This window comes from Pristiophorus japonicus, chromosome 1, assembly GCF_044704955.1.
Source record: "Pristiophorus japonicus isolate sPriJap1 chromosome 1, sPriJap1.hap1, whole genome shotgun sequence".
NCBI classification, from domain to species: domain Eukaryota; kingdom Metazoa; phylum Chordata; class Chondrichthyes; family Pristiophoridae; genus Pristiophorus; species Pristiophorus japonicus.
The window spans coordinates 90365242-90388712 of record NC_091977.1 but is presented as its reverse complement, the minus strand read 5'-3'; the positions used below and the strand labels follow the sequence as shown (position 1 = coordinate 90388712).

Genomic DNA, 23471 nt, shown 5'->3' with positions numbered 1-23471 from the left:
CATGTAAATTCGTAAGTAACAACAAAAAGATGCTGTACATTTTGTTCTGTTCCAGTTTTTTAAAATGTAAATAAATTTGCAGCAGGAGTGTTCTGATTTCAACTTCAAGATTTTACAACACTTGGACCAAACAGCACTGAAACATGAATGAAATGTAAAGATAAATTCACAGATCCCGGGCTTCCATTGAGCAGCTGTGCGTGAGGGGAGCGTGGTTTGGAGAATTGGCTCTACGGTGCTCTTGTCCATTTTCAGACCACCACTCCCTTCGAACATAGCTCACAAGTGGGAGCCCAGGAGCAGTCAAGTTACCCTGTAAAACATTTAAGTCAGCATGATTCCATTTGCCGAACCTTATAATAATTGAGGAAAAAAAAGCTTTTAAAAATGGTGTGAGTGAAATGCACTTACAGAATGAATGAGAACAACCGATCTAATTGTTGTGATTCTAACATAAGAACGTATACACTTTTAGGAATATGACCAGTGCCTGCGAAGAGACGCTTGGTCACACAACCAGGAAACACCAGGACTGGTTTGATGAGAATGATCAGGAGATCCAAGAGCTAATAAATCGCAAGCGCAGGACATTTTTGAGCCTTAAACAACAATCCAACTTGGGAGCAGTAAAGCTGCTCTACAGACAGCTGAAGGCCGAGGTCCAACAAAAAACCCACGACCTAAAGAATAGATGGTGGGTGGAGAAAGCACAGGAGATTCAGCAGCTGGCCGACAGCCATGACATGCAAGGATTCTTCACCGCAGCCAAGGTGACCTACGGCCCAAGCAGCCAAGGTCTCACCCCACTGCTGGCCAAGAACGGGGAAACACTCATCAAGGACACCGAGGCAGTCAGGGCCTGCTGGAAGGAGCACTTCGAAGATCTCCTTAATCGAGACTCTGCCTTTGACACGAGTGTCCTCAACTCCATCCCGCAGCATGCTACCCGCCACCATCTCAGCAAAACCCCGGCCCTGCACGAGGTAGAAAACGCCGTCCGTCAACTCAAGAACAACAAGGCAACGGGAGCAGATGGAATCCCCGCTGAAGCATTAAAGTATGGCGGCGAGACACTATTGGCACGTCTCTCTCATCTGGAAGGAGGAGAGCATGCCGGGAGATCTCAGAGATGCAGTAATTGTGACCATCTTTAAAAAAAGGGGACAAGTCCGACTGCGGCAACTACCGAGGAATCTCCCTGCTATCGGCCACTGGGATAGTCGTCGTTAGAATCCTTCTCAACCATCTTCTCCCTGTGGCTGAGGAGCTCCTCCCAGAGTCACGGTGCAGATTTCGTCCACTACAGGGTACAACGGGCATGATTTTTACGGCGTGACAGCTGCAAGAAAAATGCAGGAAACAGCACCAACCCTTGTACATGGCCTTCTTTGATCTTACAAAGGCCTTTGATACTGTCAACCGCAATGGACTATGGAGTGCCCTGCTCCATTTCGGCTGCCCCAAAAGTTTGTCACCATTCTCCGCCTGCTCCACAATGACATGCAAGCCGTGATCCTGACCAACGGATCCATCACAGACCCAATCCATGTCTGGACCGGGGTCAAGCAGGGCTGCGTCATCACCCCAACCCTCTTCTCGATCTTCCTCGCTGCAATGCTCCACCTCACACTCAATAAGCTCCAGAACCAATGGGAACCTGTTCAACCTTAGACGTCTCCAGGCCTGTTCCAAGACCGTCCCAACCTCTGTCGTTGAGCTACAATACGCAGACGATGCTTGCATCTGCGCACATTCAGAGACTGAACTTCAAGTCAAAGTCAACATCTTCACTGAGGCATACGAAAGCATGGGCCTTACACTAAACATCCGTAAGACAAAGCTTCTCCACCAACCTGACCCCACCACACAGCACTTCCCCCCAGTCATCAAGATCCATGGTGTGGCCCTGGACAACGTGGACCACTTTCCATACCTTGGGAGCCTGTTATCAGCAAGGGCAGATATTGATGACGAGGTTCAACATCGCCTCCAGTGCACCAGCGCAGCCTTCAGCCACTTGAGGAAAAGAGTGTTCGAAGATCAGGCCCTCAAATCTGCCACCAAGCTCATGGTCTACAGGGCTGTAGTAATACCCGCCCTCCTGAATGGTTCAGAGACGTGGACCATATACAGTAGACACCTCAAATCACTGGAGAAATACCACCAACGATGTCTCCACAAGATCCTGCAAATCCCCTGGGAGGACAGAGACACCAATGTTAGCGTCCTCAATCAGGCCAACATCCCCAGCATCGAAGCATTGACCACACTTGACCAGCTCCCTTGGGCGGGCCACATTGTTCGCATGTCTGACACAAGACTCCCAAAGCAAGCGCTCTACTCGGAACTCCTACACGGCAAGCGAGCCAGGTTGGCAGAGGAAACATTACAAGGACACCCTCAAAGCCTCCTTAATAAAATGCAACATCCCCACCGACACGAGGGAGTCCCTGGCCAAAGACCACCCAAGGTGGAAGAGGTGCATCCGGGAGGGCACTGAACACCTTGAGTCTCGTCGCCGAGAGCACACAGAAAACAGGCACAGGTAGCGGAAGGAGCATGCGGCAAACCAGTCCCACCCACCCTTTCCTTCGGCGACTGTCTGTCCCACTTGTGACAGAGACTGTGGTTCTCATATGGGACTGTTCAGTCACCTAAGAACTCACTTTGAGAGTGGAAACAAGTCTTCCTCGATTTCGAGGGACTGCTTATGATATGACAAGGGAATTCCTTTTAACGGCCCACCTCACACCCCCACACTCAAATCAACTTTTTCAGTAATACTCAAATAACTAGAGTAGTTATTACTATAAAATATATAAAGACAGCGAAATAAAAATAAGGAGTTATAAGGTTATTTCAGTTCTCTTGCTTCCTTTTCATTTTTTATCATCGATTTTGTCTCTATTTATTAAGCTGGCTTTCCTCTGCCTCAACCAACCTCGCATCAATGGTAGGGAAAATCCTAGAGTCTATTATTAGTGGGGCACTTGGAGAGTCACGGTATGGTAGGACAGAGTCAACGAGTTTTTGTGGTGGAAATCGTGACACATCTTCGAATGAGCCGGCACAGATACGATGGGTCGAATGGCCTCCTTCTGTGCTGTACTATTCTATGGGCCCAAGTTTCCACATGATTCGCACCTGATTTTTAGGAGCAATTGGTGGAGAACGGACTATTTTAGAAATCGCAATTCTCCACATTTTTTTTTCTGCAGTTCTAGTCAGGTAGAACAGTTCTAGTTTAGAACAGAATTTTTTCTTCAAAAGGGGGCGTGTCCGGCCACTGACGCCTGATTTGAAAGTTTCCACAATGAAAACGTACTCCAAACTAAAGTAGAATGGAGCCAGTGAAGATTTTTGTAGAACTGAAAAAACCTGTTCTACACATTAAAAAATCAGGCGCAGGTTACAAATTAGGCGTCCAGAACGAGGTGGGGGGGAGGGAACTCATTAAATTCTACAATAAATCCTTATTTATACTTCTACAAATATGAGACAAATAAATCCAACCTGAATAAACATTTATAAGCCAAGAAAAGATTAAATAAATAACCTTCCTACCTGTGTGAAAGTGCTTCAGCCAGGGAGAATTCTGCAGCCGTTCGTGTCGCTGAGCGGGAGGGGGGGCGGGGAGAAAGCCGTTCGTGTCGCTGAGCGGGAGGGGGAGAGAGAGAGAGAGAGTGAGGGAGAGAGAGAGAGGGGGGGGGAGGGAGGGAGAGAGAGGGGGGGGAGGGAGGGAGAGAGAGGGGGGAGAGGGAGGGAGAGAGAGGGGGGGAGGGAGGGAGAGAGAGAGAGGGGAGGGAGGGAGAGAGAGGGGGGGAGGGAGGGGGAGAGAGAGAGAGAGGGGGGAGGGAGGGGGAGAGAGAGAGAGAGAGAGGGAGGGAGGGAGAGAGAGAGGGGGGAGGGAGGGAGAGAGAGGGGAGGGAGGGAGAGAGAGGGGGGAGGGAGGGGGAGAGAGAGAGAGAGAGGGAGGGAGGGAGGGAGAGAGAGAGAGGGGGAGGGAGGGAGGGAGAGAGAGAGAGGGGGAGGGAGGGAGAGAGAGAGAGGGGAGGGAGGGGGAGAGAGAGAGGGGAGGGAGGGAGAGAGAGAGAGAGAGCGGGGGAGGAGAGCGGGGGCGGGGGGGAGAGCGGGGGGGGGGGTGGGGAGAGAGAGGGGGGGGGAGGTGGGGAAGGGAGAGGTCAGGTCGGATCGGATCCAGTCCGGGAGTCGGGAGTCAGGTCCAGTGGGGGGATGGGGGCGGTTCGGGGAACAGAAGCGCGGGTCGGGTCGGGTCAGTCGGGGGGTGGGGGGAGCGGGTGTCGGGTCTCGGGGCGGGGGGGGGGGGGGAGCGGGTGTCAGGTCGGGGCGGGGGGGCGGGGAGCGGGTCTCGGGTCTCGGGTCTCGGGTCGGGGCGGGGAGGGAGGGGAGCGGGTCTCGGGTCAGGGCGGGGGGGGGGGAGCGGGTGTCGGGTGTTGGGTCGGGGCGGGGGGGGGGATCAGGTCTCGGGTCGGGGCGGGGTCGGGGGGGGGAGCTGGTGTCTGGTCGGGGGGGGAGCGGGGGTCGGGTCTGGTCGGCGGGCGGGGGGGGGGAGCGAGTGTCGGGTCTGGTCGGGGGGGGAGCAGGAGCTGGCCGTGGGAGGAGCCTTATTCACGCAGCCCCAGTGAGGCCATTCAGCCAGGGCTAGGGGCTGCGTGCTTCGGGCCCCTCCCACACAGTTCGGTGCCTGGAGCTACTGCACTTGCGTGCCGACTGTAGCGCGCATGTGCAGAGGTCCCGGCACTGTTTTCAGCGCCGGGACCTGGCTCCGCCCCCCCACAGCTCGTGCTGGCTGCGCCGAGGGCCAGAGGACCTGTAAGTAGGTGGAGAATACCGAGGATTTTTTTAGGCGCCGTTTTAGGCGCGAAAAACGGGCGCCCAGCTCGGAGGGGCGCCCGTTTTTTTTCTTGTGGAAACTTGGGCCCTTTGATTCTATAGTCACTAATAAATCCAAAGGTGAATTGAGGAGAAACGTCTTTACCCAGAGAGGGGTGAAAATGTGGAACTCACGACCACAGGGAGTGCTTGAGATGAATAACAGACGCATTTAAGGGGAAGTTAGATAAACACATGAGGGAGAAAGGAATAGAAAGATACGCTGATCACGTGAGATGAAGAGGGGTGGGAGGAGGCTTGTGTGGAGCATAAGCACTGGTATGGACGTGTTGGGCCAAGTGGCCTGTTTCTGTGCTGTTGACCCGATGTAACCGATGTAACTAAACTCCTCTTGACTCAGCAGCTGCAGCATATGACTGTAAGGGGAATTTTAAATCTGTGTGGACCCAGTTTAATTCAAAATCGTTACTGTGGAAAAATCAACAAATATATCCTAAAATGTGACACTTTGTACTCCACATGCTAATTTCTGATTTTGTACCGTGGGTGGGGAATGTTGGAACATTGCAGGAATGCTCCCACTATCTTCTGTCCTTCAATCAATGGAATATCATGATTTCCCAATATATAGAGGGAAACAAAAAGGAGGCAAAAACAAAAGACAGAAAGGAGATGAGGAAAAGTGGAGGGCAGAGAAACCCAAGGCAAAGAACAAAAAGGGCCATTGTACAGCAAAATTCTAAAAGGACAGAGGGTGTTAAAAAAACAAGCCTAAAGGCTTTGTGTCTTAATGCAAGGAGTATCCGCAATAAGGTGGATGAATTAACTGTGCAAATAGATGTTAACAAATATGATGTGATTGGGATTACGGAGACGTGGCTCCAGGATGAGCAGGGCTGGGAACTCAACATCCAGGGGTATTCAACATTCAGGAAGGATAGAATAAAAGGAAAAGGAGGTGGGGTAGCATTGCTGGTTAAGGAGGAGATTAAGGCAATAGTTAGGAAGGACATTAGCTTGGATGATGTGGAATCTATATGGGTAGAGCTGCAGAACACCAAAGGGCAAAAAACGTTAGTGGGAGTTGTGTACAGACCTCCAAACAGTAGTAGTGATGTTGGGGAGGGCATCAAACAGGAAATTAGGGGTGCGTGCAATAAAGGTGCAGCAGTTATAATGGGTGACTTTAATATGCACATAGATTGGGCTAACCAAACTGGAAGCAATACGGTGGAGGAGGATTTTCTGGAGTGCATAAGGGATGGTTTTTTAGACCAATATGTCGAGGAACCAACTAGGGGGGAGGCCATCTTAGACTGGGTGTTATGTAATGAGAAAGGATTAATTAGCAATCTCGTTGTGCGAGGCCCCTTGGGGAAGAGTGACCATAATATGGTGGAATTCTGCATTAGGATGGAGAATGAAACAGTTAATTCAGAGACCATGGTCCAGAACTTAAAGAAGGCTAACTTTGAAGGTATGAGGCGTGAATTGGCTGAGATGGATTGGCGAATGATACTTAAGGGGTTGACTGTGGATGGGCAATGGCAGACATTTAGAGACCGCATGGATGAACTACAACAATTGTACATTCCTGTCTGGCATAGAAATAAAAAAGGGAAGGTGGCTCAACCGTGGCTATCAAGGGAAATCAGGGATAGTATTAAAGCCAAGGAAGTGGCATACAAATTGGCCAGAAATAGCAGCGAACCTGGGGACTGGGAGAAATTTAGAACTCAGCAGAGGAGGACAAAGGGTTTGATTAGGGCAGGGAAAATGGAGTATGAGAAGAAGCTTGCAGGGAACATTAAGACGGATTGCAAAAGTTTCTATAGATATGTAAAGAGAAAAAGGTTAGTAAAGACAAACGTAGGTCCCCTGCAGTCAGAATCAAGGGAAGTCATAACGGGGAACAAAGAAATGGCGGACCAATTGAACAAGTACTTTGGTTCGGTATTCACGAAGGAGGACACGAACAACCTTCCGGTTATAAAAGGGGTCGGGGGGTCTAGTAAGGAGGAGGAACTGAGGGAAATCCTTATTAGCCGGGAAATTGTGTTGGGGAAATTGATGGGATTGAAGGCCGATAAATCCCCAGGGCCTGATGGACTGCATCCCAGAGTACTTAAGGAGGTGGCCTTGGAAATAGTGGATGCGTTGACAGTCATTTTCCAACATTCCATTGACTCTGGATCAGTTCCTATGGAGTGGAGGGTAGCCAATGTAACCCCACTTTTTAAAAAAGGAGGGAGAGAGAAAACAGGGAATTATAGACCGGTCAGCCTGACATCGGTAGTGGGTAAAATGATGGAATCAATTATTAAGGATGTCATAGCAGTGCATTTGGAAAGAGGTGACATGATAGGTCCAAGTCAGCATGGATTTGTGAAAGGGAAATCATGCTTGACAAATCTTCTGGAATTTTTTGAGGATGTTTCCAGTAGAGTGGATAAGGGAGAACCAGTTGATGTGGTATATTTGGACTTTCAGAAGGCGTTCGACAAGGTCCCACACAAGAGATTGATGTGCAAAGTTAGAGCACATGGGATTGGGGGTAGTGTACTGACATGGATTGAGAACTGGTTGTCAGACAGGAAGCAAAGAGTAGGAGTAAATGGGTACTTTTCAGAATGGCAGGCAGTGACTAGTGGGGTACCGCAAGGTTCTGTGCTGGGGCCCCAGCTGTTTACACTGTACATTAATGATTTAGATGAGGGGATTAAATGTAGTATCTCCAAATTTGCGGATGACACTAAGTTGGGTGGCAGTGTGAGCTGCGAGGAGGATGCTGTGAGGCTGCAGAGCGACTTGGATAGGTTAGGTGAGTGGGCAAATGCATGGCAGATGAAGTATAATGTGGATAAATGTGAGGTTATCCACTTTGGTGGTAAAAACAGAGAGACAGACTATTATCTGAATGGTGACAGATTAGGAAAAGGGGAGGTGCAAAGAGACCTGGGTGTCATGGTACATCAGTCATTGAAGGTTGGCATGCAGGTGCAGCAGGCGGTTAAGAAAGCAAATGGCATGTTGGCCTTCATAGCAAGGGGATTTGAGTACAGGGGCAGGGAGGTGTTGCTACAGTTGTACAGGGCATTGGTGAGGCCACACCTGGAGTATTGTGTACAGTTTTGGTCTCCTAACCTGAGGAAGGACATTCTTGCTATTGAGGGAGTGCAGCGAAGGTTCACCAGACTGATTCCCGGGATGGCGGGACTGACCTATCAAGAAAGACTGGATCAACTGGGCTTGTATTCACTGGAGTTCAGAAGAATGAGAGGGGACCTCATAGAAACATATAAAATTCTGACGGGGTTAGACAGGTTAGATGCAGGAAGAATGTTCCCAATGTTGGGGAAGTCCAGAACCAGGGGTCACAGTCTAAGGATAAGGGGTAAGCCATTTAGGACCGAGATGCGGAGGAACTTCTTCACCCAGAGAGTGGTGAACCTGTGGAATTCTCTACCACAGAAAGTTGTTGAGGCCAATTCACTAAATATATTCAAAAAGGAGTTAGATGAGGTCCTTACTGCTAGGGGGATCAAGGGGTATGGCGAGAAAGCAGGAATGGGGTACTGAAGTTGAATGTTCAGCCATGAACTCATTGAATGGCGGTGCAGGCTAGAAGGGCCGAATGGCCTACTCCTGCACCTATTTTCTATGTTTCTATGCTGCAGGTTCTACACCAGCAGCAAAAATCTTGAAAATTGCACCCCACAACTCTGATCAACATATCACAGCCCACACAAACCACTGCTCTTAGTTCATTCACCATCTTCTTGTTCAATTGAAGTCCTGATCGGTAAGTGTAGTGTGCCTACAGTTCGGACTAATGAAGTTGTGTGAATACAATTTGTCCACATAAAGGTAAAATTATCCACAATCTATTAATATTAAAAATATTTTATCTGTGCATACTTGCTGAGCATGTTTCAATTATAAATTCCTATGTCTACATTTACAATGGAAACATAACTATGTAAATTTGTCATAATGTAATCACTCGCTGTCTCCACATCAGCCTCAACCCTCCCCCCCCCCCGCCCGCCACCCACCCACAGCGGATGCACTGCAGAGCCTCCACCTGGCTGAAGGTTATAATTACAGTGTGGAAAGGTTACATAGGCAGTGTCCATTAAATTGTGGATATAGGAGTTTATAATGGAAAAATTTGGTCTAGTTATCTCCCTGGCCTTTAATCCCTGTTTACTTGAAGACTATGCTTAGTCATGGCTTCCTGTGTGCAACACCAAGGGAAATCGACTACATTTACTATGTATGTCCTGTATTCCTTATTCTGGGCATTACCATTCTGTTATGTCTTTCAACTCAATAGGACTTTCCCATTATAAAGGTACCTGTCGCACAATGAGTCCTGTAGTTCCATACTTCCACCACTAGATGGAGCATTATAAGTTCCAGAAACGGTAGATGCCCAGACCTCGAGCGTCACACAAATGCACTCTGAGGGAAATTTGATTTATCTTAACTTTTAGTCTCAATGCTGTGGGAAATGTTGGCAGGTCATACTATGTGTGTTGAGGAAATGAACCCTCTTTGTGATTATGCGCAAAATGGGTCCAAAAATAGGTTTGTAAACACATATCTTAGACGTACCCGATGAGGATGATAAAATGTGAGTCTTTATTTAAAGGTCTGTCCGAAAATTAAGCAGAAAGAGCTATTCTTAACTTTGTGTCCTTTTATTTGCAGATTTTACCAAGGTTGGCAGGAAGATTAAAGTATTGTACAAATGACATTGAAGTAAATACTGAAGAATAATGATGATCACATGACTAGTACTACAGTTGACCTTTATTTTCTTGAACAGATTACAGGTTTGCATTTCTTAAATTTACATTATGTAAATATACTAAAGAAAATAACCTTTCAAGAATATAGATCCAACATTATGTTTAAAATTCATTCAGCATTAAGTCTAAAATCAGATACTGAAGGTCTATAAAATAATGCAATCTCAGTTTAAGATTGGATAAGAATAACATGAACATTTCAAAATTATGTGGGGTTTTGATAGAGTAAATAAGGAGAAAGTATTTCCAGTGGCAGGAGGGTCAGTAACCAGAGGACACAGATTTAAGGAATTGGCAAACCAGAGGGGGTTTAGGAAAAAATTTTTAAGCTGCGAGTTGTTATGATCTGGAATGCACTAGCGGAATGGGTGGTGGAGGCAGATTCAATAGTAACTTTCAAAAGGGAATTGGATATATATTCAAAAAGGAAAAAGTTTGTGAGGCTATTGGGAAAGAGCAAGGGAGTGGGGCTAATTGGATAGCTCATTCAAAAAGCCAGCACAGGCACGATGGGTTGAATGGCCTCCTTCTTTGCTGTACTATGAATAACTTGAACATAACTATCAAAGTTGATTATTTAAATTTTCATTAGCTACCTAATTTAGTATCCAACAACAACTATTAATATAGTAATTACAGTGATTAAAGTGCAGGCTACTAATACTATCAGCGTAGCTAGTTTACAGTATTTGGCTCTTTTCAGTTCAAACTCTTTCTTTCTCAGTAAAGAATCATATCCTGGTGTATAAATGTCATCCAACCAAAACTTCAAGTCATTTGGATCCTCCTAAATGGAAATAAATGAAATCAAATATTCAAATAGAAAACTTACAGAGCTGATTTTAGAATTACTATTGATCCCAGCCCACAGTGTTTGTTAAATTAGCCCAATGGTTAACGTGAGATATGTTCAGAGTGGGTACACACCATCTTCCCCCTGAAACCTTTGATCCCAGTGCATTTCATTGCTGTATCTCCCCCAGTGCCTGTGAAAGATGCATCTGGGCCAGAAAGTGCAAAACTACTTTAACTGGCCATGAGCTAAACCACTTGGTGACAGGGTGATGGACAGCACCTTTTGTTGGTAGGTCTGGGGCACTATGGAATCTCATCACATGGCAATATATAGCTTATGGTCATGAAATTAGTTTGCACATTGAGGGGTTAAATTTATGCGGTGCTTCTCCCAAACGTCCAGCATAACTTCAGCCGTTTTTTTGGGGTTTACATGGATCTTCTGCTGAAGTTACGGTGGACAATTGGCACAAACCCCGTGGAAGTTAATGGCTAAATATGTGGTCCATTAATTCTGCTTTTTTAAAGTTGCCTAGGCTGCTCTACATCTGTGTAAGTCTCGATAAGGTACACAGATCCAGCAAATATACATAGGGAGGTGAGTACAAGATTTAACAATGACCCTGAAAAACTGCAGCTCTTGCAGTATACTCCCGCTGTAACTTTGGTGGGAGCATGCTGGAAGGGCTGGCAATTAGGCCATGAAATAGGTATGCTGGATCCCGCACTTGCATCAGGGATTCCAGAACATCCACCTGCTCCAAACATGATCAGTGGCGGAGGAAGAGGTGCGGCCAGCGGCAGGGTGGCCTCTCCCTCTGTCAGGGGCTTCCACCTTTCCAGCTCACGGTGGGACCTGGTGTTTATTCAGTACAGGTATGCTTGGTTAGACCATGATCTAGAACCCGGAAGAGGAGGAACTATTATTTTTAACACATACTTAAAAGACGTGCCCATACATAGGAGCCCACTGGGGGTCACATGAATTCTTTCTGGAGGGAAATCCGGCCAACCCCCAGCAGCAACCCGACTTTCTGGCCTCTTCGGCAGACAGGCATAAATAACGGAGAGCAAACAATGAATGGGAAAGGGTGAAACTGCCTGTTTCCACCACCACAACATTTCCTACCTGAAGCCCTACGTCATCCCCATGGGTGCTGAAACTTTTATCCAAGCTTTTGCCATCTCTAAACTTGATTATTCCAATGGTCTTCTTGACGGCTTCCTGACTTCTGCCTTTCACAAATTGAAACTCATCCAAAGCTCTGCCATTCTCAACCTATCTCATTCCCTGAACACCTTGCCCTCTGCAACGTTCAGCGGCTTCTCATACTCCAGTTGGTCACTTTCAAATCCCATGTCCTCACGTACAAGTCCATCCTTGACCTTCCCTCTCCATATTCCATCGTGCTTGTTCAGTGCTTGTTCAGTGCTGCGTTCCTCCATACATCCTCCACTGCTCCTGCCTTTGGCTTCCTTTACATTCCCCTTCCACTGCTCTACTTTTGGCTAGAGTCTTCAACTATTTTGGTTCCACACTCTGAAATATTCTCTCTAAAACTCTATGCTATCTTGTTATTTCTTTTCTTTCGTTCAGAAGGTTTACCTTTGATCATGCCTTTACTCAACACCTCCAATACTCTTACTACTGCCCAATGTTGTTTTTTTGACTCTGTGAAATATATTGCAACATTTGATAAGCCCTTTAAATGCAAGTTATAGTATATAAATTGGTTAAAGTTTTATCGGTATCTATTAACAACAGTACTATTTGTAACATATCACCTTGCTTAAATGATCAGCTAGATTTGTTTGCACTGACTGTCTGTCATAATCCTGAATTGTCCAGGATGGATGAGCTTTGTTCTGATGCCAGCTGTCGACTGTCCTTATGTCTGCATACAAGGGATTCCTCTTGATGGTGGAATTCAAGGTTAGGGAAGTGATATGTTTGCTGAGGACTTTATCGATGAGAACAGGGCCATTCAATTGCAAGTTGAACTTCTCTGATACCTTTTGGTTCGTAGTCTGGAAGATATTTAATATATAACAGTGCAGTAACAATGGTGTACTTCACAGCAATATTATCAGAATTAATTTGTGAGCAGGTTATACCCGTTGACTATACTGTACATCTGATTCAATGAATGTTTCTATTTCTGTAGTGGTTGCAAACATCCATTTGATTTCACAAATATAACAATTTAACTCAAGCTACTTGCTAGTAAATGCAAGGATCAATTATAAAATGGCACTCAATTAATTAAAGTCCAGACTTTTCATGATTATATTTACAGAGCCATTTACATGAATGTTTCATATCTTTATCATTTAGTTCAGTGATTTTAAGATATTTCATAATAAAATATAAAAGCAGAATTCTACAAGGATGTATTTTCAATTCTCAGCATGAGACTGAAAGCACTCCTGTGAAGCTGTTTGATCCACTTACCTGTGAATAGACTCGGTTGTGCCACTGTTGACCACTCAGAGCTGCCCCAGAGAGATCTGTGAAACCAATTTGGCTCAAACCAGGACTTGTAGCTAATGCTTTTACATCTAGCTGCAGAAATTTGTCAGGATGGTTGTTATTTGGCAAGACAGATAGGTCCATGTTTCACTAGTGTGTTTTACTCCAGTCACACACTGGGACTGTCGAGCAATGCACTTTCTTCTTAATTATTAATGAACTGTTGAATGTTTAGGTAGATAGCTGAAACATTACCTGTCTGAAGAGCTCCTTTTGGATACTAAATTAACTAATCTTGGACTGCAGTCAGTTATGAATAATACATACCTTTTGCCATTGGAGCTTTTTTCATTAGCACAATGCAGATTACGAGGCGATGTGATAGAATTGTTTTAATTATGAAAGGATGGAACAGGGTAAATAGAAGTAGACGGTTCCCAGTACCTGAGGGGTCTAGAATGAGGGGCCATAGACACAAGCTTAAATGTTATTAGCTCCTGCAAAGATATACTATAGAGGTGTCTGGACTGCTGCTTGGGTGCTGCAAGCCATTTCTTAAGAGCACCCACTCATTCACAATCCTTTAAATGAATGTAAAGACTCCCAACATGCAATTTATAAAGAATTAAAAAATCTTTTTTGCATTATATGAACATGAAATTTAATCAAGTTCTCATATATTTTGGGCCAGTGTAAAACCTAACCACATTGCGTGATTTGTTGGGTCCCTACCTGATTTCTCAACTCCAGCATATCTGTTCCATGCCATTGAGAGCGATCGTGCCGACAGGAAAATCCACCATATAATTTCAGAGAAGCAAAACAATACAGAAAGTAACCACCAATAAGGTATTTGACTTACACAATATATCTATGGCACTGAAAATAATAAAGCCTTTGCGTCCTTTCCAAAAATATTTTAACTGAATCTCTTGTGATATTTTATATGTGAAAGATTGTCCAAGGAGCCCTATTTCATTACTAACCAGGAACTGGAGATCTACATCTATTATGCATTTCTTCTGGATGGCAAGGCAAATTACAACACACAAAGAGAAAAAGTACTAGGCAAACTAATGGGGCTAAAGGTGGACAAGTCCCTGGACCTGATGGCCTGCATCCTAGGATCTTAAAAGAGGTGGCTGCAGAGATAGTGGATGCATTGGTTGTAATCTACCAAAATTCCCTGGATTCAGGAGAGACCCCAGCGGACTGGAAAGTCATTTGACAAATTTGCTCGAGTTCTTTGAGGATGTAATGAGCAGGGTAGATAAAGGGGAACCAGTAGATGTAGTGTATTTGGATTTCCAGAAAGCATTCGATAAGATGCCACATAAAAGGTTACTGCACAAGATAAGAGCTCACGGGGTTGGGGATAATATATTAGTGTGGATAGAGGATTGGCTAACTAACAGAAAGCAGAGAGTCAGGATCAATGGGTCATTTTCAGGTTGACAAACTATAACTGGTGGAGTTCCACGGGTCTCAACTATTTACAATTTATATAAATGACTTGGATAAAGGGACTGAGTGTAATGTAATAATAACAATAATAACTTTTGGTTATATAGGGCCCAAGTTTCGGCCTCAGTTGCTCCTGATTTTTTGGAGCAACTGGTGTAGAATGGAGTTTCTTGGAAATTCAAATTCTCGGCATTTAGTTTGCTCCAGTTCTAGTCAGTTAGAACAGTTTCACTTTGGAACAGAATTTTTTTTTCAAAAGGGGGTGTGTCCGGCCATTTACGCCTGTTTTCAAAGTTTCGGCAGTGAAAACTTACTCCAAACTAACTTAGAATGGAGTAAGTGAAGATTTTTGTACGCTCGAAAAACCTTGTCTACACTTTAGAAAATCAGGCGTAGGTTACAAATCAGGCGTAGGGAATGGGGGAGGGGGGTGGTTTAAAGGGAAGTTTACAAACATTAAACACTTCAGTTTTACAAATAAAGAGCCATCATCAATAATAAATGATAAAAACATCAATAAATCAACCAATAAATCAATCAAAAAAAATTAATAAGAAATATATATTTTTTTAAATCAATAAATAAAACATTTTCTACTTACCGACTGCAGCACCGGGAGCCCTCCAACAGCGTGCTGGGATGTCCCCCCCCCCCTAGTGTGTCTCTGTCAGTGTCTCTATCTCTCTGTCTGTCTGTCTGTGTGTGTGTTTCTAACAGTGAGGGGAGGGGGAGGAGGGGGGTAGAGGGAGGGGAGGAATGGAAGGGGGAGGGAGGGATGGGGAGGAAAAGGGGAAGGAGGGGGAGGAGAAGGGGAAGGAGGGGGAGGAGAAGGGGAAGGGGGGAGGAGGAGAAGGGAAAGGGGGGGAGGAGAAGGGGGGAGGAGGAGGAGAATGGGAGGGGGGGGAGGAGGAGAATGGGAGGGGGGGGAAGAGGAGAAGGGGAAGAGGAGGAGGAGAAGGGGAAGAGGGGAGGAGAAGGGGAAGGGGGGAGGAGGAGAAGGGGAAAGAGAAGGGGGGAGAAGGGGAAGGAGAAGGGGGGGAAAGGAGAAAGGGGGGAAAGGAGAAGGAGGGGGAAAGGAGAAGGGGGGGGAAGGAGAAGTGGGAGGGAGGCTGAACGGGCCGGGCCCGGCCGGGCCCAAGACTTCGGGCAGGGCCCGTCCCCAGCACCAGATTTACAGGTAGGTGGCGTTGGGTCGGGTCGGGTCAGGTCTGGGGTCGGGAGCGCGGGTCGGGTCGGGGGGAGCGCGGGTCGGGGTCGGGAGCGCGGGTCGGGTCGGGGGGGGGCAGAGGGAGGTCGGGTCGGGTCGGGTCCGGGGGTGGGGGGGTGGTCGGGAGCACAGGTCGGGTCGGGGGAAGAGGAGGGAGGTCGGGTTGGTTCGGGTAGCGGGGGGGGGGGGCAGGGGGGAGGAAGGGAGCGCGGGTCCGGTCGGTCGGTTCGGTTTGGGTCGGGGGGGTGCAGAGGGATGTCAGATCGGGGGGGGGGGCGGTGGCAGAGGTCGGTCGGGTTGGGTCGGGTCCGGGATGGGGGGGGGGCGGCGGTCTGGAGGGAGCGCTGGTCGGATCAGGGGGGGAAGGAGGGAGGTCGGGTTGGTTCGGGTAGCGGGGGGGGGTGGCAGGGAGGGAGCGCGGGTCGGGTCGGGGGGGGTGGCAGAGGGAGGTCGGGTCGGGTCGGTTCATGTCGGGGGCGGGGGGAGGGAGGTCGGGTCGGGTCGGTTCATGTCGGGGGCGGGGGGAGGGAGGTCAGGTTGGGTCAGGTCCTGTCCGGGTGGGGTGGGGGGGGCTCGGGAGTGCGGGTCGGGCTGGGGGGGTGGTGGGAGGAGGTCGGTTCAGTTCGGGTCGGGGGTGGGGGGCGGGAGGGAGGGAGGAAGAGGGAGGTCAGATCGGGTGGGGGGGGGGTGCGGGGGAGCGCGGGTCGGGTCCAGTCCGGGGGGTCCGGTCCGGTCCAGTCCGGGGGCGGGGGTGGGGGGGGGGAAGCGGGAGTCGGGTCGGGTCGGGAGGAAGCAGGAGCTGGGCGTGGGAGGCAGCCTTATGCACGCAGCCCCAGTGAGGCCATTCGGCCAGGGCTAGGGGCTGCGTGCTTTGGGCCCCTCCCACACAGTTTTGGGCGCCTGGAGCTACTGCACATGTGCAGAGGTCACGGCACTGTTTTCAGCGCAGGGACCTGGCTCCGCCCCCTACAGCTCGTGCTGCGCCGCGCCCGACTCCAGAGGACCAGCAGGGAGCCAGAGAATCTGTAAGTTTTTTCTAGGCGCACTTTGTGGCGCGAAAAACGGGCGTCCAGGTCGGGGCTGCGCCGTTCTAGGCGCGGCCCGAAACTTGGGCCCATAGCGCCTTTACTGTAGTAAAACTTCCCAAGGTGCTTCACAATAGTGTTACAAGACAAAACAGATAAATTTGACACCGAGCCACAAAAGAAGAAATTAAGGCAGATGACCAAAAGCTTGTTTAAAGAGCTAGGTTTTAAGGAGCATCTTAAAGGAGGAAAGAGAGGTAGAGAGACGGAGAGGTGTGTCGCCAAATTTGTAGCCAAATTTGCTGATGATACAAAGATAGATGGGAAAGCAAGTTGAGAGGAGGACGCAAATCTACAAAGGGATATAGATAAGCTAAGTGAGTGGGCAAAAATTTGGCAGATGGAGTATAGTGGGAAAAAGTAAGGTTAGCTGCTTTTGTAGAAAAAGTAAAAAAGCTAATTATTATTTAACTGGGGGAGATTACAAAATGCAGTGGTATAGAGAGATCTGTAGTCCTTGTACATAAACACAAAAAGTTAGCTTGCAGGTACAGCAAATAATTAGGAAGGCAAATGGACTGTTGGCCTTTATTATGAAGGGGGATGGAGCATAAAAGTAGGGAAGTCCTGCTACAACTGTACAGGGCATTGGTAAGACCACACCTCGAGTACTGTGTACAGTTTTGGCCTGCTTATTTAAGGAAGGATATACTTGCACTGGAATTCTGAAAAGGAGCCGTTTATCCTGACTCTCTGCTTCTTGTCTGCCAACCAGGTCTCTATCCATGTCAGTATATTACCCCCAATACCATGTGCTTTGATTTTGCACACAATCTCTTGTGTGGGACCTTGTCAAAAGCCTTTTGAAAGTCCAAATACACCACATCCACTGGTTCTCGCTTGTCCACTCTACGAGTTACATCCTCAAAACATTCTAGAAGATTTGTCAAGCATGATTTCCCCTTCATAAATCCATGCTGACTTGGACCGATCCTGTCATTGCTTTCCAAATGCGCTGCTATTTCATCTTTAATAATTGATTCCAACATTTTCGCCACTACTGATGTCAGGCTAACCGTCTATAATTACCCACTTTCTCTCCCTCCCTTTTTAAAAAGTGGTGTTACATTAGCTACCCTCCAGTCCATAGGAACTGATCCAGAGTCGATAGACTGTTGGAAAATGATCACCAATGCATCCACTATTTCTTGGGCCACTTCATTAAGTACTCTGGGATGCAGATTATCAGGCCCCGGGGATTTATCGGCCTTCAATCCCATCAATTTCCCTAACATAATTTCCCGCCGAATAAGGATATCCTTCAGTTCCTTCTTCTCACTCGACCCTCTGTCCCCTAGTATTTCTGGAAGGTTATTTGTGTCTTCCTTCGTGAAGACAGAACCAAAGTATTTGTTCAATTGGTCAACCATTTCTTTGTTCCCCATTATAAATTCACCTGAATCCGACTGCAAGGGACCTATGTTTGTCTTCACTAATCTTTTTCTCCTCACATATCTATAGAAGCTTTTGCAGTCAGTTTTTATGTTCCCGGCAAGCTTCTTCTCGTACTCTATTTTCCCCCTCTTTGTCCTCCTCTGCTGAATTCTAAATTTCTCCCAGTCCTCAGGTTTGTTGCTTTTTCTGGCCAATTTATATGCCTCTACCTTGGATTTAACACTATTGTTAATTTCCCTTGTAAGCCATGGTTGAGCCACTTTTCCTGTTTTATTTTTACTCCAGACAGGGATGTACACGTGCTGAAGTTCATCCATGTGATCTTTAAATATTTGCCATTGCCTATCCACCGTCAACCCTTTAAATATCATTTGCCAGTCTATTCTAGCCAATTCACGCCTCAAACCATCGAAGTTACCTTTCCTTAAGTTCACGACCCTAGTTTCTGAATTAACTGTGTCACTCTCCATCTTAATAAAGAATTCTACCATGTTTTGGTCACTCTTCCCCAAGGGGCCTCGCACAACAAAATTGCTAATTAGCCCTTTCTCATTACACATCACCCAGTCTAGGATGGCCAGCTCCCTAGTTGGTTCCTTGACATATTGGTCTAGAAAACCATCCGTAATACACTCCAGGAAATCCTCCTGCACCGCATTGCTACCAGTTTGGTTAGCCCAATCAATATGAAGATTAAATTCACCCATGATAGCTATCTTTTGCTTCTACCCTCATTCTATTTCCCTCTGTCTCCCTGCATAGGTTCCCATCCCCCTGCCATATTAGTTTAACTCCTCCCCAACAGCACTAGCAAACACTCCCCCGAGGACATTGGTTCCGGTCCTGCCCAGGTGCGGACCGTCCGGTTTGTACTGGTCCCATCTCCCCCAGAACCGGTTCCAATGTGCCAGGAATTTGAATCCCTCCCTTGTGCACCACTCCTCAAGCCACATATTCATCTGAGCTATCCTGCGATTCCTACTCTGACTAGCACGTGGCACTGGTAGCTATCCTGAGATTACTACTTTTGAGGTCCTACTTTTTAATTTAAGCTCCTAGTTCTCTAAATTCATCTTGTAGGACCTCATCCCGTTTTTTACCTATATCATTGGTACCGATATGCACCACGACAACTGGCTGTTCACCCTCCCTTTTCCGAATGCCCTGCACCTGCTCCGAGACACCCGTGACCCTTGCACCTTGACTCTTTTTCCTGCCCTCCTGTGCAGCAGAGCCACCCACGGTGCCATGAACTTGACTGCTGCTGCCCTCCCCTGATGAGTCATTCCCCTCAACAGTACCCAAAGCGGTGTATCTGTTTTGCAGGGGGATGACCGCAGGGGACCCCTGCACTACCTTCCTTTCACTGCTCTTCCTGTTGGTCACCCATTCCCTATCTGGCTGTGTACCTTTTACCTGCGGTAAGACCAACTCGCTGAATGTGCTATTCATGTCATTCTCAGCATCGTGCATGCTGCAAAGTGAATCCACCCACAGCTCCAGTGCCGCAATGTGGTCCGTCAGGAGCTGCAGGTGGATACATCTCCCGCACACATAGTCGTCAGGGACACCGGAAGCGCCCCTGACTCCCCACATAGTACAGGAGGAGCATAACATGTATGCATAACATAAGAGGCATATAAATTGGCCAGAAAAAGCAGCAAACCTGAGGACTGGGAGAAATTTAGAATTCAGCAGAGGAGGACAAAGAGTTTAATTAGGAGGGGGAAAAACTGACTGCAAAAGTTTTTGTAGATATGTGAAGAGAAAAAGATTAGTGAAGGCAAACGTAGGTCCCTTGCAGTCAGATTCAGGTGAATTTAGAATGGGGAACAAAGAAATGGCAGACCAGTTGAACAAATACTTTGGTTCTGTCTTCACGAAGGAAGACACAAATAACCTTCCGGAAATACTAGGGAACCGAGGGTCTAGTCAGAAGGAGGAACTGAAGGAAATCCTTATTAGGCAGGAAATTGTGTTGGGGAAATTGATGGGATTGAAGGCCGATAAATCCCCGGGGCCTGATAGTCTGCATCCCAGAGTACTGAAGGAAGTGGCCCTAGAAATAATGGATGTATTGGCGATCATTTTCCAACAGTCTATCGACTCTGGATCAGTTCCAATGGACTGAAGGGTAGCTAATGTAACACCACTTTTTAAAAAAGGAGGGAGAGAGAAAGTGGGTAATTATAGACCGGTTACCCTGACATCAATAGTGGGAAAAATGTTGGAATCAATTACTCAAGATGAAATAGCAGCACATTTGGAAAGCAGTGACAGGATCGGTCCAAATCAGCATGCATTTATGAAAGGGAAATCATGCTTGACAAATCTTCTAGAATCTTTTGAGGATGTAACTAGTAGTGGACAAGGGAAAACCAGTGGATGTCATGTATTTGGACTTTCAAAAGGCTTTTGACAAGGTCCCACACAAGAGATTGTGTGGAAAATTAAAGCACATGGTATTGGGGGTAATGTACTGACGTGGATAGAGAATTGGTTGGCAGACAAGAAGCAAAGAGTCGGGATAAACGGGTCCTTTTCAGAATGGCAGGCAGTGACTAGTGGGGTGCCGCAGGGCTCAGTGCTGGGACCCTCGCTATTTACAATATACATCAATGATTTAGATGAAGGAATTGAGTGTAATATCTCCAAGTTTGCAGGAGATACCAATCTGGGTGGCGGTGTTAGCTGTGAGGAGGATGCTAAGAGGCTGCAGGGTGACTTGTACAGGCTAGGTGAGTGGACAAATGCATGGCAGGTGCAGTATAATGTGGATAAATGTGAGGTTTTCCACTTTGGTGGCAAAAACATGAAGGCAGAATATTATCTGAATGGCGGCAGATTAGGAAAAGGGGAGGTACAGCGAGACCTGGGTGTCATGGTATATCAGTCGTTGAAAGTTGGCATGCAGATACAGCAGGCAGTGAAGAAGGCAAATGGTAAGTTGGCCTTCATAGCTAGGGGATTTGAGTACAGGAGCAGAAAGGTCTTACTGCAGTTGTACAGGGCCTTGGTGAGGCCTCACCTGGAATATTGTGTTCAGTTTTGGTCTCCTAATCTGAAGAAGGACGTTCTTGCTATTGAGGGAGTGCAGCGAAGGTTCACCAGACTGATTCCCGGGATGGCAGGACTGACATATGAGGAGAGACTGGATCAACTGGGCCTTTATACATTGGAGTTTAGAAGGATGAGAGGGGATCTCAGAGAAACATATAAGATTCTTATGGGACGGGACAGGTTCAATGCGGGTAGAATGTTCCCGATGTTGGAGAAGTCCAGAACCAGGGGACACAGTCTTAGGATAAGGAGTAGGCCATTTAAGACTGAGATGAGGAGAAATTTCTTCACTCAGAGTTGTTAACCTGTGGAATTCCCTGCCGCAGAGAGCTGTTGATGCCAGTTCATTGGATATATTCAAGAGAGAGTTAGATATGGCCCTTAAGGCTAAAGGAATCAAGGGGTATAGAGAGAAAGCAGGAAAGGGGTACTGAGGGAATGATCAGCCATGATCTTATTGAATGGTGGTGCAGGCTCGAAGGGCCGAATGGCCTACTCCTGCACCTATTTTCTATGTTTCTATGTTTTTACCTCAGACAGCTGTGGAAGCTGGGTCATTTAATGTATTTAAGATGGAGATAGACAGATTTTTGAGCGATAAGGGAGTCAAGGATTAAAGGGAGCAGGTGGGGAAGTGGAGTTGAGGCCAGGATCAGATCAGTCATGATCTTATTGAATGGCGGAGCAGGCTCGAGGGGCCAAATGGCCTACTCCTGCTCCTATTTCTTATGTTCTTATGTAAAGGGTAAGAATTTCTGTGGATTCTCCTGATGTGCCACTGTTTATGCCATTTCTCCAGGAGTTCCACTGATCATCCGATGAAGGAGTAGCACGATCAGGAGAACCCCTGCAGAATGCTTGGCCTGTGATCAAAGAAATTCTTTCCCAGGAGGTAGGCAATTAGGAGGCTGAAGGTCCTCAGTAGGGCTTTTGGAGGTGGATCTGGGTGGGGCAGAAAATCCGCCCATCCACTTGTTGAGACCTTGACCCTGTCCCATCTTCCGAGTTCAAGGGAATTTGCATGAATAGGAAATATGCCTCGGGGCCCAACCACAATGTAACAGTGCTGCCCGAAGAAATTCAATGAAAACAACTGGCCAGTATATTTGAGAGGTTGCTCTTCATACTCCAATGTGTTGGATTGCAGTAGCGAAACCCCGACATTGAACATTGAAATGTTTCCATTGCCCTAGCAATGCTGAATACCAGGAACATACAGGTGTTTCTTATGCCCAATGATGCTTTGGGTGCCAATGCAGAATTGATGTTGTATGGCATCAAAGGTCATCTGCATGTGTCTGCTCAATTGTGGGTGGGCATATTATGGGGCCGAAATTGCCCTCTACCCAAAACAGGTCGCAACTTCCGATTTTTTGCGTGATTTACCGCCCCAATCAATGGGGCGGATATGAGAGCAAAATGTGGCACATTGAAAAAAAATTGAGCGGGGCGGTGTTTTTGGTGGGAATGGGCTCTTTGTTGCGGTGACCGATTGACTTGAGAAATTCAGCTGATTCCCATTGAGTGATGATGAGGCAGCTGCTCCCTGGCCTTCTTAAAGGTTTTGCAAGTTTTTGAGCATTAGGAGTTTGTCTTTGGTGCTTCTGATGGTACATAATGGCTAATGCAAGAGCTTCAAGGAGGGCCAGCTGCTTCTCAGAAACAGAAATTGAAACCCTCTTCCAAGCTGTGGAGGGAAGGAGGCGCATACTCCTTCCGGACTCAGGAAGACCCAGCCGGGAGGTGTTTGCGAATGCCTGGAGAGAGGTAGCTGTCGATGTGTCGGGGACCTCAGTTTATGACCGGACCGCCACCCAATGCCGCAAAAGGTTTAACGACATCATTCAAATGGTCAATGTGAGCACATGTTCCCACAACTTCTGACCTTCCATCTCTGAGCCTCTCCTTCATCTACTCGAATATCCCACCTTCACTTTATAGTTAGTGAAGCACCATTTGGGGTACTGAAGTTACATGTTCAGCCATGAACTCATTGAATGCTCGAAGGCTCCGAATGGACTACTCCTGCACCTATTTTCGATGTTTGTATGTTTCTATATTTATGTGTGCATACTCACAATGGAGGATACCTTTCATTTGAGATTTACATTTACATGTAATGGAGCAACACGTGCATTAATTACCGATGCATCATTACATAGAAACATAGAGAAACATAGAAAATAGGTGCAGGAGTAGGCCATTCAGCCCTTCTAGCCTGCACCGCCATTCAATGAGTTCATGGCTGAACATGCAACTTCAGTACCCCCTTCTTGCTTTCTCGCCAAACCCCTTGATCCCCCGAGTAGTAAGGACTTCATCTAACT

General features: G+C 47.1%; 1 protein-coding gene across 1 annotated transcript; it reads right to left on the bottom strand.

Annotated features, from left to right (window-relative positions):
- Nucleotides 1-10269: 10269 nt before the first annotated feature.
- LOC139227610 (major intrinsically disordered NOTCH2-binding receptor 1-like) lies at nucleotides 10270-13077 on the bottom strand. Its single transcript, XM_070858528.1, has 3 exons — nucleotides 12916-13077; nucleotides 12249-12491; nucleotides 10270-10455 (listed from the first exon to the last, which is right to left on the bottom strand). Exons 1-3 carry the CDS (start codon nucleotides 13075-13077, stop codon nucleotides 10270-10272), a joined length of 591 nt encoding a protein of 196 aa, XP_070714629.1.
- Between the last annotated feature and the right edge of the window lie 10394 nt (nucleotides 13078-23471).

Excerpts from the sequence above, each read along its gene's own strand:
- LOC139227610 (XM_070858528.1), bottom strand. The coding sequence starts at position 13,077 with ATGGACCTATCTGTCTTGCCAAATAACAACCATCCTGACAAATTTCTG. Across the intron at positions 12,492-12,915 it reads ACAACCGAGTCTATTCACAG|ACTACGAACCAAAAGGTATC; the intron begins GTAAGTGGATCA and ends AATATCTTCCAG. Across the intron at positions 10,456-12,248 it reads TAGCTGATCATTTAAGCAAG|GAGGATCCAAATGACTTGAA; the intron begins GTGATATGTTAC and ends ATTTCCATTTAG.